The 15840-nt window shown below is 48.5% G+C and overlaps 1 protein-coding gene across 4 annotated transcripts in view; it reads right to left on the bottom strand.

Annotated features, from left to right (window-relative positions):
- SEMA6C (semaphorin 6C) overlaps positions 1–15840 on the bottom strand; it is a 171934-nt gene that overhangs the window by 24861 nt on the left and 131233 nt on the right. For 3 of the 4 annotated variants that reach the window (XM_086947442.1, XM_086947444.1, XM_086947443.1), the window contains exons 16-17: positions 14329–14381; positions 11789–11839 (exon numbers count right to left, since the gene is read on the bottom strand). In XM_086947442.1, coding sequence (XP_086803568.1) covers positions 11789–11839; positions 14329–14381 — 104 coding nt within the window. The remainder of the gene's footprint in view (positions 1–11788; positions 11840–14328; positions 14382–15840) is intronic. The other variant, XM_086947445.1, reaches the window with a different exon arrangement.

Here is a 15840-nt window from a genome sequence, read left to right as displayed (position 1 = left end):
TGTGTCTTTATTTTAGTGGTTCATCACTGTGTTATTGTGAGTGAGACTTGTAAGTACTTAGCCAACGCCTTGAGTTAGCTGTAGACCACTACTGTGCCAAGCTACCATATGTAGGCTTGGGTAATCTAGGTCCAACATAATTGGTGTTTCAGCGGTGGGATAGCGGATTTGTACTTACACTCACTTATTAGTAACGCAGTGCCAACCACGAGACCCCACCTGGAGTTTTCTCCCTGCGGCCCTCCTAATTTACATTTTTGGTTTTTCTAAATTGACTTCTGGCGGTGGGTGGAGGTTGACCTCAGGTCACTCTGTGGATTTCTCCTGTGTAGCATTTTATACTTCAAATAAGAATGGAGGTAAATGTGGAAGAGCTAGACAATTACACTGTGACCCAATTGAAGGAATGGTGTCAGCAGCAGGGGGTGTTTTTCAAGAAAGGCGCCAGAAAAGTTGAGCTGCTGACCAGTATTCGGGCATGGGTAGAGGCTCATTCCGGGGAGGAGGTAGATCCTGAGGAGAGTGACAAGGACACTGTCCTGGAGACCGCAACACTGTACCAGGCGGGAGGGGAGAACCTTGTAACAGGTCCTAGAACACCTTCTAGAGTGGGCAGTAGTGTGTCAGAGAGGGGCCTGACCGACGCCGAGTTAGAAGACAGGAGGGAGGAGAGGAGGATGAGAATAGAACTAGCCAGGATGGACATGGTGAGAGAGGAAAAGAGGTTGGAGCATGAGCGGACCATCAAGGAGATGGATTTGCAAGCCCTAAACTTACGTACCCCCAAACCAGAGAATGGTGGCAGCGATATCCAGACCAACACCAGGGAACCTAGACCGTACCTACCAAAAGATATTATGGCTTGTTATGTACCCAGTGACGACATTGCTAAATGGCTAGCCGCCTACGAGGTCTCGCTGAGGGCCCATGGAATTCTGGAAGTCCACTGGGGAGGTGGGTTATACAAATACATGCCCCCCACTGGCAGGGATACTTTGTTGGCCCTTGACCAGAGTGAACAGACCTACTATCCGGCTATGAAATCAGCGCTGCTCAAGAAGTTTGGGTTGACCCCTGAGAAATATAGGCAAAAGTTCCGGGGCAGCTACAAGCTGGGCACACAAAACTGGGTAGATTTCTTGGACTACTCCAGGAAGGCCCTGGAGGGTTGGGTAAGAGGCAGCGAAGTAGGAGACTATGAGGGACTATATGACCTCATACTCAAGGAACACCTACTCGAGAAGTGTCTTCCCGAACTAAGACAGCATCTGGTGGACAGCAAGCTGACCAGCCCCAGGAAGCTTGCTGAGGAGGTGGACATCTGGGTTAGTACCCGGGTGTCGACTAAGGGGACTGGAGGGAATTCCCAGAAGCAAGGACAGGGCGCCCCCCAGAAGAAAGAGGGAGGGGAAACTAAGAGGGAGTTCTCAAAAGGGCCACAAAATACTTCGCAAGGAAGGGGCAGAGGATTCCTCCCCAAGAGTAACCCCCCTCGCAACCCTACCCCTGGCCAGAGCCAGCAGCCAAGGGTTGTTCATTGTTTTGAGTGTGGTGGTGTGGGACACTATAAAGGAGATGTGAGATGCCCAAAAAGACCACCCCCTCCCACTGGAGGAAAAGCCCCGGGAATCACTAGTGTAGTGCTCGGGGAGGAGATGCCTTTGGGTAATGGAGGGGAGCGGGCGGGTGTCACCTTAGTGTCCCTGGGAGATAAGGAGATGGTTCCCAAGACCCAGCTGCCCTCCAATACTATTAAGTATGAGCAGTGGGTCACCATCAATGGCCGTAGAGGGGAGGCTCTGAGAGACACAGGAGCCAGCATGACTATGGTAAGGAGTCAGCTGGTGTCTCCAGAGCAGGTCATCCCAGATGTACTCCATCCCGCCGTAATGGCTGACGGCAGATTGGGCCACTACCCTGTAGCTGAGGTTCCCTTTGAGTGGGGAGGGGTTGCAGGTCCACTTCGAGTTGCCGTAAGCCCTGCCGTGCCTGTTGACTGCCTGTTAGGGAATGATATGGAGCACAATGCTTGGAGGAGGGTGGAGTACCAGACTCACTCTGCGATGCTGGGACCCCCTGACTGGACTTGTGTCAGCACAAGGTCAGCGACTACCCGAAGGGGAAGTTTGCTTACGCTGGAGCCTGGAACAATGGCCCAGCCGGCTGCCAGAGAGGAGAAGGACAAGAGGCTGGAGGACCCTGCCTCGACATCTCCACCTTGTGAGACAGCTGGACCACCTGCGGAGGTGGATCTGGAGTCCACAGGGGAGAATGTTGCTTCCCTGGAGAACCTACCCATCCCTACTGAATGGCATGTGGAGGGAGGTCCTTCCCGGGAAGAGTTCTGCAAAGCTCAGAAAGAGTGTCCTACTCTCGAGGGGCTGCGGCAACAGGCCAACGCCCAGGCAGCGGGAAACATTGAAGGGAGCTACCGGATTTACTGGGAGGATGGACTCCTCTACAGTGAGCCCAAGGCACCTGGCCACGGTTCAGCCAGAGCCTTGGTGGTCCCTCAATGCTTTAGAGCCTTTCTACTGGAATTGGCTCATGAAATACCATTGGCAGGACATCTAGGACAGGACAAGACCTTTGCCCGGCTTGTCCCCCACTTCTACTGGCCTCGAATGAAAGTGGCGTCTGATACATATTGTCGGACGTGTGTGTCCTGCCAAGCTAGTGGGAAAACAGGAGTGAAGCTTAAAGCTCCCCTGGAACCACTACCTGTCGTTAGCACCCCCTTTGAGAGGGTGGGCATCGACATTGTAGGGCCATTGGATCCACCAACTTCAGCTGGTCACCGGTTCATACTGGTTTTGGTGGATCATGCCACAGGGTACCCAGAGGCAATACCTCTGAGGACCATCACTGCACCTGTGGTGGCAAGGGCCCTAATGGGGATCTTTACCCGAGTGGGTTTCCCCAAGGAGGTTGTGTCCGACAGGGGGACTAACTTCCTTTCAGCATACATGCGGGCTATGTGGAAGGAGTGCGGAGTTACCTATCGGTTTACCACTCCTTATCACCCACAAACCAATGGTCTTGTGGAAAGGTTTAACAAAACCTTGAAAGGTATGATACGGAGTCTACCTGAGAGCCTGCGGAGGAAATGGGACATCCTCCTACCCTGTCTCTTGTTTTCTTACAGGGAAGTGCCACAAAAGGGAGTGGGCTTCAGCCCCTTTGAGCTTTTGTACGGGCACCCTGTACGGGGACCTCTCAGCCTGGTGAAAGACGGATGGGAACGGACTCCCAGAAAGCTTCCCCAGGACGTGGTGAGCTACATGCTGGCCTTCCGGAGCCAAATGGCTAAGTTGTGGAAGCAGGCTTCAGACAACTTGGAGGCCAGCCAAGCAGTAATGAAAGAGTGGTATGACCACAACGCTCACCCAGTGGAACTGGAGCCTGGACAGAAAGTGTGGGTGATGGAACCTGGAGAGCTAAATGCCCTCCAGGACCGTTGGACAGGCCCCTTTGAGGTGTTGGAAAAGAAGGGGAAGTCCACCTACTTGGTGGATCTTAAGGCCCCGAGGCAGCCCCACAGGGTGCTGCATGCCAATCGCCTCAAGCCACATCATGAGAGGCCCGCGGTTGTCTTGATGATGGTAACCGATGGAGCAGAGGAAGAAGAAAGCGAACCTCTCCCTGATCTTCTCTCGTCCCAAGAAAAGGATGGGTCGGTGGAGGGAGTAATTCTCTCGCCATCCCTAACTCCTGAACAGCAGAGTGATTGCCGCCAGATCCTGGAGCAATTTTCTTCTCTGTTCTCCCTTGTCCCGGGTAGGACCCACCTGTGTACCCATGACGTGGACACAGGAGACAGCCCACCTGTGAAGTCTAAAATCTACCGGCTGTCGGACAAGGTGAAGGCCAGCATCAAGGGTGAAGTCGCCAAGATGCTGGAGCTGGGAGTGATTGAACCTTCTGGAAGCCCTTGGTCTAGCCCGGTGGTTTTGGTACCAAAAGCTGCCCCACCAGGCACCACACCTGAATTGAGATTCTGTGTGGACTACCGAGGCTTGAACTCAGTAACCAAAACTGATGCACATCCCATCCCACGGGCGGATGAGCTTATTGACCGGCTGGGAGCTGCTCAATACTTAAGTACCTTTGACCTAACTTCAGGGTACTGGCAGATTTCCCTTACCGAGGAGGCGAAGGAAAGGTCAGCCTTCTCTACACCTGAGGGACACTACCAATTTCGGGTGATGCCCTTTGGGCTCAAGAATGCCCCTGCCACTTTTCAGCAGCTGGTGAACAGGGTCCTTTCTGGAATGGAAGCTTTTTCTGCTGCATACCTGGACGACATTGCTGTCTTCAGTAGCAGCTGGGAGGACCATTTGCAGCACTTGCAAGCTGTTCTTCATGCCCTGCAACAGGCTGGATTGACAATCAAGGCCAGCAAGTGTCAGATCGGACAGGGGTCAGTGGTGTACCTAGGTCACTTGGTGGGCAGAGGGACGGTGCAGCCCCTCCAGGCAAAGATTGAGGCTATCATCGCCTGGGAGCCCCCCAAGACTCAAACAGAGGTCCGAGCCTTCCTGGGCCTCACTGGATACTACCGTCGCTTCGTGAAGGGGTATGGCACTATCGTGGCCCCCCTCACTGAGCTTACTTCCAAGAAGCAACCCCGACGGGTAGTCTGGACGGAGGCTTGCCAGCGAGCCTTCATGACCTTGAAACAAGCATTGTGTTCCGCTCCCATTCTCAAGGCCCCTGATTTTGCTAGAGAATTCATTGTCCAAACAGATGCGTCAGAACATGGCATTGGGGCAGTGTTATCGCAGCTAAATGATGAGGGCTTGGATCAACCCGTGGTCTTCCTGTCCAGGAGACTACTCCCCAGGGAAAGGAGGTGGAGTACAATTGAGAGAGAAGCCTTTGCGGTGGTTTGGGCTCTGAAGAAGCTGCGACCATACCTGTTTGGTTCGCACTTCCTAGTTCAGACTGACCATCGCCCCCTTCGTTGGCTGATGCAAATGAAGGGGGAGAATCCCAAGTTGCTAAGGTGGTCCATCTCCCTACAGGGAATGGACTTTAGGGTGGAACACCGACCTGGGGCAGACCATGCCAACGCAGACGGTCTATCCAGGTACTTCCGCCTTAGTGATGAGGACTCCCAAGGGGTTGGGTAGTTCTCCCCACTTTCAGCTGGGGGGGACGCGTGTTAGACCTGTCTGCTTCTGGGAAGACTCTAACCACCATGATTTATTTTTGTCCCCCTTAGCCTCCCAGAGTTTCTATTTTTATTTTTACATGTGTCCATCAGGAATTTTTAATGCTGTCAGGGGGCTAGGTGTTCCTTGGCGATGACGCCATTTTTCCCTCATAACTTGTGAGGCCTAGTCACCCCCTTGAAAATCTAGGGATCTCCAGAGACCTAAAATGGTGTCCACCAACTGCCATAACGGACACTACTGGAGGACAGGTCCATAGGATAACATTAGGGAACTTTCTGGAATTAACTAGAGACTTCTGCAGGTCTCAGGCCACCCTATATAAGGCCAGTGACCTGCAGCCATTTTGTGCTGACCCCAGAGTAAAGGAGTGAGGCAGTGGTGAGAGGAGGTGGACACACTGAGAGCAGCTAGTTTGTCACTGAGGCTGACAGTTACTTCAGAGGATTGTTCCCCCTTCAGCCTTTGACCGATCCCTCTACCAAGACAACCACTACTGACAAGGAAATCGAGTTACTGGAGGAAGAAGATCCTTTTATCTCAGAGCCCCAGTAAAACCACTCAGATCACCCTTAATTGAAGGCATTCCTGACTGACCATACCCAGCGCTGTGCTCACCGGTGTTGTGGATCAGCTGTAGTGAAGGTGGGCGTCTGTGGCACCTTAGCGCCCTAAAGAGCGAGGGCGCCGTGTGTGCACATCCTTCCTGAGAGGCCGGAGCTGAAGGTGTCTGAGGAAGAGTAGCGGTGCTGTATTAGCGGATTGCGGGACCCCGGGGGCACCAGCCGCGTCAAGCAGAGCAGGTAGTGCTTCCGCGCATGCCCTCAGCGCGCCCGCTATCGAAAGCAGGAGGGGCCTAGGGTCGGGCAGGCCCAGGAGAGCAGCGTCGACGAGAAGAGCAGCGTCCTTCCTGTGAGCGAGTGCGGAGGCGGGAGAGGTACGAGAGCGTCCGCGCATGCCCGGAGGTTCAGCGCGACTGCCGGCTTAATTGAGGAGGCGCCGGAAGATCTCCAAGAGCGCCGCCTCGGCCTCAGTTACCCCCCCCTGCGTGCGAGCGCTATCTGCGAGGCCAGCGCTCGGGGCGAAGACGGACCGGCCAGCCCTAGCGTCCTGTTGGTAAACGGACCATTGTGCTGAACTGCAGCAAAGCCTCGGAGGCGGGCGCCAAGTAAAGATCTGTGAACTGTGGCGCGCCGGCCGCCAAGACAGTAAGGAGAGAGGGGGGTTGAGAAAGGAAAGGGCTAAATCTTCCTTGGTGTAGCGCTAGTATCACCAATCACAGCGCCTAACCGAGTGACCTGTTATCCCAGCAACGTTAAGTCCTAAACTGTGTCAGAATAAGCGAGGGGGGGGAAAGGAGTCACATAACCCCAACCTCACTTCTGTAGGCTTCTGACAAGTGGCTATTAAGCTAGAAATTAGTGAGGAACTTAAACTAATATCAGAAGAGCGCTGACAGGTCTTGTTAGAAGGGAGCTTCCTTCAGAAACTCCTAGCAATTGTTGTGAGAAGCTGTAAAACCAGTGGTATTCTTGCAGGCCACCCTGTGTGTGTAAGCTAGCACAGAGTTAAGGTGCAGATAAAGGGATAAAGGGCATAGCCCTGAATGTTGTAAACTAACCAGTGAATTGGCAAGTTGTATTGATGAGGTATTGCTGACATGGTGTACTAATGTAAGTAATCCTGCATAGGGTGAAACTAATGGGTTTCCCTTCAATTACCAAACGAGTTACTTTTATATCTTACTGTACCCTTGTTAACTGAATGTGGTTTACTGCCCTTTTTCCACAGCTGGAGGAGTGAAAAGTAATTTCCCTAGTAAAAGTGTAATGTTTATTCCTAAAAGCAATTGATGTTATAACCTGTATGATTTCAAATCCAAAGAGCCATATTATTTTTATAAAAGGTAACGGTATTTTTCCAAACAGAGGTGTTGTGTCTTTATTTTAGTGGTTCATCACTGTGTTATTGTGAGTGAGACTTGTAAGTACTTAGCCAACGCCTTGAGTTAGCTGTAGACCACTACTGTGCCAAGCTACCATATGTAGGCTTGGGTAATCTAGGTCCAACAGCCTGCTTATATGGCACTGCAGTAGTCAAATTTGGACTTGACCACTGCCCCTATGACTAAGGTTCTGTGTTCTGGGCTATTAGTAGCATTAAAGGCTGTACTAGACACCGCTGATGTTAACAATTCCTTATCGCCATACTCACCTGGCTATTTAGTAAGAGAGCAGCTTCGAAAAAGGAACCTAGATATTTTACTGACTTCGCTATTGAAAGGTTTAGACTGGAGATAGTAGGGGTTGCGATGGGTGATATTTTAGTTTGCAGTTTAGCTCCACTGATATTCGGCTCTGAGAGCAAGAGAGAGTGCGAGTTCACACAGACTCCAATTTCTGTAGAATTTATTGGAGGTCATGTGTGGTAGGGTTAATGTATCTTATTTTTAACTTTTCTGAGATATTAATGTGAGGAGAGGTGGATGCTCCTACAGGTGGCAAATTATCTTCACCTGTAAGGTTTTGAGCTGTGTTGTGGACATGACTGAGCCAGGAGGTCTAGTTAAAATATTTTGGAGTAAAGCAAATTATAAGCATATGTTCTGCTGATTGGTAGTTGATGTTGGGAGTAGAGTAACATACTTATGACTGTACGGCACAGCAACTAAGAGGGTTGAGTGCATGCAAAATAGTCTGTTGGATGCAATATGGTCCAATACATTCTGTTGGATGCTAGTACGACTGTAAATAGTTGTTGCAGAGCGTGAACAATGAAAACTGCGCACACAATGCAAGATTGGCAGTAGATGCATATGAGCGTCATATGGAAATCGGGTAAGATGTTCACACGAAGGGAGAGGTATGGCGCAGCAGCCAGAGTGGGTGACTCTGGAGCGCGGGACTCACAGTTCGATCTCCATCTGCAGCTCAGCACCATGTAACTCTAAGCAATAGCTTACTTAATCTCCCCAACATCTCCCAGTGCCTTGAAACCTTAAGGGGTGATATGTTTGCGATTTACAAACATATGGTATGCAACAAATGTCTTGGGATTCATTGCTGGCCATTTGTCTGTCTGCACATAAAACAATCCCTCAAAGCAGAAGAAACAAGGTAAACGTTAGAGAATGAATGCTGCCTTACACGTCTCTAAGAATAAATGAGAGAGGCAGGACTAGTTACTGTGCACTCGTACAAAAGAGCCCAGTCGTACTGCTTATAGCAGTTGTGTTGTCCCTGTGCATCCTGGCCATAAAACATATTGTTTGTGGTTTTACATACAGCGAACCTGTCCAGAGGGCACAGGGAGATTAAGCGATTTGCCCAGAATTGCCGGATATTGAAATGCGACAAGGATTAGAGACTGGTCCTTCTGTGTCAATGTTAGCAGTTGTAACAGAATGGCCACATATTCCTAAAACAGTGAGTTACTAGACTTACAAATACAAGAACAGACATGAATCTAGCACAAGTCGACGTGATGGTGGAGATACTGGAGCAGCATGGGTAGGAAGGGCCGCCATAACAGGCACTCTACATCCAGCTGTGCATATCACACAGCCCTGTGGTGTGATCTTCCAGCCGCCTCATCGACAAAAGCAGATCTCGGCCCCAGCAGAATGTCCCTATCAGGCAGCGAGAGACCCCGCTGGTAAGTGAATGAGGTTTTTCCTTGTTCATTTCTTGTGATGCACATGTACAGTCACTGAGTTTCCTGGGCCTATTTTGGAGCACATGGCTGGGTGAATGATCCCCGGAGACGTGCATTGTAGTGCTTGCTCCTTATGTGGATTTACTCTCAAACAAACAATAATATAATTATTGTTATTAGACCAGAAACACTGGGTACACTCCAGTAGATAAGACGACTAAAATATTTTTTTACGCTTGAACCAAAATCAGTGGAAGCCAAAAACTAATAAAGAAAAAAAAATATCACCAGCCCTCTACGACCGGTGGGTCGGGTATTAGAATTTGTTGAATACACACCTCTTGGATGGCTGTGTGCACATGCAGCTCATCCATCAATCAGAAATCCCCAATAAGGTGACGCACCAAGTATCCATGCATATGATTGGATAATGGGGCAAGACTGCTTCCTGATAAGAAGCATTATAAAAGACACACTCATTGGATGATGAGACCTGCAAGGCTCTCCTGCCAGCCACAAATTCTTGGAAAAATCGCCTTCTTTCCCATATCCAGACCCACTATAGTATGGTGAAATATCTCCCACACATTTGGAGAAAACGATGAATGCTTCAGAGACATTTTCTGTTGTTTTTTTCAAGACATTGGGTAGTGCAAAAGACTAACTCATGGTGTCATGACACAGTAGACCCGCTGTCAATTTGTAGAGAAATAAATTGACTAGTCGGTTATCTTTAAATATGGCAGACTAGTCAAAGTTGGGCCAATAGCCTGTCCACCAACCCTAAATGACCCTCTAAGTACACAAACACTAAATGCAGACTTGGTCTTAGGCATATATGTTACTATAATTTCCGCAGAACAACAGTCTGTCTTAAGAGCATCAACCAGGATTTACCATATTCACAGTTCCCTTATGCAACATCCAAAAACACAATTGTCTCCTGTGCTTAGCTGCAAGTATTGCTAGGACAAAGGCTTCAGGTAAGTGTGTTCATGCAGGCGCTCAGGCACTCCGGATGATCGGACAGGCAGGGGACCCCGATATGCATGGTCCACTGCCTTACAGATTCAGATTTGTGCAGACGGAGAGGCTTGCAGCCATGCAGATATTCGCAAGTGTGAGGCTCAGTTACACACATGTTGAGGCAAGCGGGAGGAAGACATGCAGGGAGCACGGGAAGGCAAAGTCAAGATTGAAAAGGCATCTAAATAGTGGAAAATAAAATAAAAGTGGAAAGTAAAGCGAGTGAGATTGCCGGAAAAAGATGGTTTAGAATGGTAGCATGCGCCACAATACAGAGCCTCATTGTAACTTCAGTAAACGTCTGTAACCTATTTTTAAATATGAATTGCTATGTAGATAGTTACTACAGTTCCACGAAAATACAGTCTGCCTGCTTTCTACACTCTAGGACACAAGCCCACAAGTCTGTGTGCTTCCTCAAGATCAATACTCAAGCCAATCAAATCTATCCGTTTCCTACAGGAAAGGAATCAAGACCATCCAGCTGTTCCATATCTTCCAGAAAAGGTTGAAAGCCCACCGGCGTGTGCAGGTCCTGTAGATAAGGACCTGGGTTCATCCATTCTGCTGCTTTCCTGAAGTTAAGGACCTTGACCCTTCCAAACTGCTCACTTCCTTCAGATGAGCACATCCAGCCTGAGTGTTTCTTCTGGGTAAGGACCCAAGCCCTTCCACTCTGCCCACATGCTGCAGATAGCACCTCAAGCCAGTCCAGTCTGGCTGCTTCCTCCAAATAATGCTCCCCATGTCCAACAGATGGTGCCCCCTTCTCTACACCATTCCATCTGGCAATTCTCTTGGGGTGAAGACGGCTACTTTTAAGCCGAGTGCTCCACATACCTTGTTTTCTATAAAGCTATACACGGGACAGTCTCAGTCTCGTCTTTGTTCTCACTCTATAAATATTTCTTGGTCGATCCAGGCCTTAGAAAAGGTAGGTTTGATAAAAGGAGGATGGGCGACACTGGGGTCAACTTTGAAGCACGGGCTTCCCGATGGAGATTTTGACTTTGTGAAAAGTAAAGACCAACTGCAAGACATACAAAGCCACTAGACAAGTAACCCTGCTTACCTGGCTAAAACACATAGCCAACTAGAAGCCATGCCTTGGCCTAAAGAGGAACAAAGTACACTAAAAAGAGAGAACCAGGTATGCCACCAGTATCTGAAACAACATCACCAACATCAGAACTCTCTTAACTATGCTTCAATTCAGACAGGCTCTTAAATCTCACTTCTACAGAAAACACTAAATAAAATCCACAGATGTTGCAAATATGTCTTGAAACTTTATGACCACCTGGAGCTGAGCCATGGACTCCAGACAACCGAGCATTCTAAATAAAATGGCAATGTCCTTCGACACACAAGCGGAATCACATAATGCTTCACCCAGACACTTGATCGAACATACTACTTCTGTATAATCGACCACCAAATGATAAACTAACCTGCCAGAACCATGCGGTAAATAATGTGAACCACTGCCAAAGAAAGCTTCAACAGATTACTTTCACCAGTCAACAGGAATTCAGAATTTCGCCCTGGTTCCAAAAGCAGTACCGAACCATATTCATGTTGGGAAAGTACTATACAAATTCATTTAGTAGAGCACTTCTAAACAATAAGCAACGCCACCTACAAAAATATTGCTTCCTTGTGAGCTATTGCAAGTAGTACGCCTTTGGCTCATGTCTCGATGGAGTACCTCAAATTTTGACTTTCACCATGTTCAGCATTCTGTTGCTCTTGAGCAAGGCATGCGGCTATACAAACATTCCTATATACATACATAAAGCTGAAAGCAAGTGTAGTGATAAAAATATATATTTTAGGAATTAAAGCAGCTTGGAATATGGAAAGGGAATGTTGTGGATTATGAATGAGAAGGGAAGATGGGGAGAAAATGTGAAAGAACAAAAATGATCACTGACCATAGGCGGAATCAGCAGCAGTGTTGTGATTTCCTGTGGCAGTCACAACGTCTAGAGAAATACAAAATAAATCAAATAAAAGTCAGGAGCAGGAAAGACAGCACAATAACAGAAAAAAAACAGTCTGCAACGGAAGCCAAAAAGGGAGAACTGGGCAGAAAAAGGAATATGCAAGTCTCAGTAAGAGAGAAGGCTGGACAGGAATGGAAGGGCAACAGGGGCTCATAGACACCATATCATACATGCATCATGAACCATCAATGTCTCTGAAGACTGAGGAATCAGTCACGTGGTTCATCAACGCAGCCCACCTTTGTTTTTCCGCATTGTAACTGTTTTTAAACCGACTGAAGCCTTATTAATGTTAATGATTTATTTTTGACACCAAAACATGTGTAATCCAAAATAATGTTGTTGTCCAGAAATTCCAAAATATCCAGTTTTGAAAAGGCACATTCAAGCCATAGGTCCTGGAGCTTCAAACAATAGGCGGATTCCTCTCCAGCGCGACTGGTCTTTCCGAGGCAGGACAGCCTGACCTGGGGCCCACTCTGTGCCAACCTTCTGCCCATTTCAAAACATTTTCATAGGAGTTCCTGTATGATAACCCTTCCTTTTTGACTACAGGAGTCTGACCAAGCTGTGCTGTGGGGCCTGGCAGTATAATCGGGAAACAGCCTTTACAACGAGGTTTTTACCACGTTGTACCTTTACCACACATTTTTTACCACGTACGATTTAGAATGCATCTGCTTTTACAACGTATGCATTTATCACGCATTTAAGGTAAGTTCAGGAGTGTGGGGGTCTCCCACTCACAAATATATATATTTACATATATATAAACAATGTATCTAAACAATGCTTGGTAAAGGCATACGTTGTAAATGCATATGCGTGCTAAAAAAATGCGGGGTGAAAAATGCGTGGTAAAGCCATGCGGAGTACTTCCCTGCGTTGTTCGGTCATACACCTAGTATAAACCTTCACAAGGCGATGCTAGGCTTACACTACAGTGTGGCGGCCTGGCTTAGAAACTGTTTCCCATCACCCAAGAAGAGAACACTTTGGTGTGGGAGCGTCTGAATAACCCCTCTACCACCATGACTGAAGCACCCAAGTCTGAGGATCTTGCCTCCAGTATCTCAATTTTCCTGTCTGGAACCGAAGGTCAAATATGTAGTCGACCAGATGCCTCATCCCATTTTGTCCCAGAAGATGATCCCCATGTCTTGTAAGCTGTGCCTTCCTCTCTCCTAGGATGAAGCTCAGGTTTTATACTCCTTCCCTCCATCCATTACAGGAGCGTTTATCTAGCCTGAAAATGCTTACCATCCCTCAATGTGAGCCCTACCTAGTAACGCTTCCCCAGATAAGGAGCCTTCAAAGGGTCTTGTACGTTTTGGTGATACTCAGCCGCTGGCCGTGCAGGTAAGAGCAGTGGGGCCGTGTGGGTGGGTGGTGCGGAGGGGGAGGGGGATTTCAATGGACGATGACAAGGGTAAATTATTTATTTATTTAATTTGCCGTGGTCATCGTCCGTTGAAATCCTCCCTCACCTGGCCCCATCACCCCACCGCTCTTACCTGCACGGGCCGCGGCCGGTAATACTTCCCTATAAGAGGAGCTTCCTTAGTGAGGGTGTAGCAGGTAAATCTTCGTCTGAAGAAGAGCCCCTAATGTGAGGGCCATCACAGTAATGCTTCTGCGGAAGGGGCCACAAACGTGGCTCTGAGAAAGTAATGTTTAGCCTCAAATGTGTCTATTGGTGATGCTTTTCTAGAGAAGGAGTCTCCAAGTGTGGTCCTAGCAGATAACGCTTCCCCAGTAGAGGAGGCACCAGTGTGAGTGTTCTACCTTGTATCCTTCTGCAAGGACAAAAGCCTACATAGGTAAGAGTTTAGCCGGATAACCTCTCACAGCCCCAGAGAACAGCCCTCAATGTGAGGGTGTGCCATCACATTGTACCTACAGCGGCTGGACCACCAAGGCCAAGAGGAAGGTACAGCGCAGTAACTCTTCCTCCAGGAATCCTGAACTACCCTTCCAGCCATCCTCAGGGAGAGGATGCCCCAAGGTAAGGGAGCAGCTGCTAACCTACCCCTGTGGAGAAGAGCCCCTATAGTGAGGGATAAACCTTGTAACACTTCCCGCACGGGGAGGAGCTCTTGCTGTGAGGGAGCATGAACCGCCTTGTCCCACCAGAATGAGGAAGCAAACTGCTAAAACATATGCTTGTGTGGCTCTATTGTGAGTGACTAGTCTTGTAACACCTTCTCTAGGGTCAGGAGCCCACACTATGAGGGACCAGCCTGCCAATGCGTTTGCTGTGGTGAGGACCAACACTGTGAGGGGGGCTGGCATGCGAGTTTGAGGAGTTATCTTGGTAAACCCAAGCTCTACTGTGATGGTCACAGTGAGAGGGCTCGGCCTAGCATCCTTCCTCACACTCTGTTGCAGTGTCATGGGGTGGGTGGCAGGCATGCCGGACGTGATGCTCGTAGAAGCGATGGGCAGGTTTCATTGTTCTGTGCACTCACCTTGACACCCTCCAAGTTGCGTAGCATGCTGCACATCCTGCTCGAACGGGGTCCTGCAAGTAGAAAGGAAGGAAAAACAAGATGTTATGGGACAGTAGCTTTAGCCACAGGCAGCAACTCCATGAGTATGAGTTATTAAATCATTTGCAAAGGCAAGCTCGGAACAGAGGACCGCTGCAAGGGAAAAGCAGAAGAGCCATTCCCTGCACCAATCTCCCGCATGCATCCACTCTAAGTCTGCGGCATTTTAAGATACCGAAACATTCTGTGCCTGCAGAAACAGATCATCCTATGTATGGATTTCAGTGTGGACTAAGTCCCACGAAGCCGTCAAGCAAGCCCATTTCTCAGCACATAATGGCTCAGCGACTCATCTATCTTCAGGTTTCACAGCAGATAAAGGCCTAGCAACCCATCCAGCCTTTCATTGGTTTTTCAATGACAGTCAGCAGATTTCTAAGCAGACGACCACGCAACGCACCGATCAGCTCACTTCTCAGTAGATAATGACCAAGAAAACCACTCAATCAGCCCATTTCTCAGCAGACAATGGCTGATCAATTCCTCAAATGTTCATATTTCTCAGAAGCTAACAGCTGAGCAACCCATCCCCCTTCTCTTCTCAGATAATGACCAATTTCTCAGCGGATGCCAATGGGGCCACCCAACCAGCCAGACTGTTCAGGAGGTAATGACCGGGAGACCAACACAGCCAGACCATTTGTCAGCACGTAATGATCAAGTGACCCATCGAGTCCGTTTATTTCCCGACAAGGAAGGACTCTTGGCTCATCCAATAAACCGCTTTCCTGAACAGGGACAACTGGAGCCCTCAAGGCAGATCATTCTGTTGCAAAGATGAACTTCAAACCTACAAACATGTGCCATTTCCACACTTGACATGCAGATGGTGTGAGGCTTGGTCTCTTCTCTCCTCCTTTTACTGTTGCTCCTCAAGACGGTACCACTATTAATGGGACCATGGGGTGGACTCAAGCAAACATTGAAATGATTTAAAAACTGCCTCGTTTGACACCAATAGGATAAAAAACAAATATACAACTGATGGAAGAGAGCAGAAGAATATGTGTTTTACAGGTCTGGCGAGATCCACATAGTAAACGACAGTTGTCTGGTGCTCAATAAACTTTAGCCTGCAAGCACCCCCCGTTGAGTGGAAAGCAAGGCATTCCAGTGGGTTTGAAAAAAATAAAAAACTATCCAGTAATCTTATCCAGCTGCAGGACAATAGAGACTTTTATTATCACTGCATTAATATTTTAAAATAGTGGGATACTTTAGAGAAGCTCTTCGTGCTTACAACAGATGCAGCAGAACTTCAGAAGAGCATATTTCTGTCTTTATCCACCAGTTATTGCACTCTGAAGTTGTGAGTAACTTTGCCTGTGAGGGTAGACAAATGCATGGTTCTCATTGGCTCGCGAGCTAGGTTTAAGATATGTTATGGGGTATTTATCTAGTGCTGCAGTCTACAATTACTGGCCTCTTGGT

This window comes from Lissotriton vulgaris, chromosome 12, assembly GCF_964263255.1.
Source record: "Lissotriton vulgaris chromosome 12, aLisVul1.2, whole genome shotgun sequence".
Classification (NCBI taxonomy): Eukaryota; Metazoa; Chordata; class Amphibia; order Caudata; family Salamandridae; genus Lissotriton; species Lissotriton vulgaris.
This window is presented reverse-complemented; position numbering and strand designations above follow the sequence as displayed.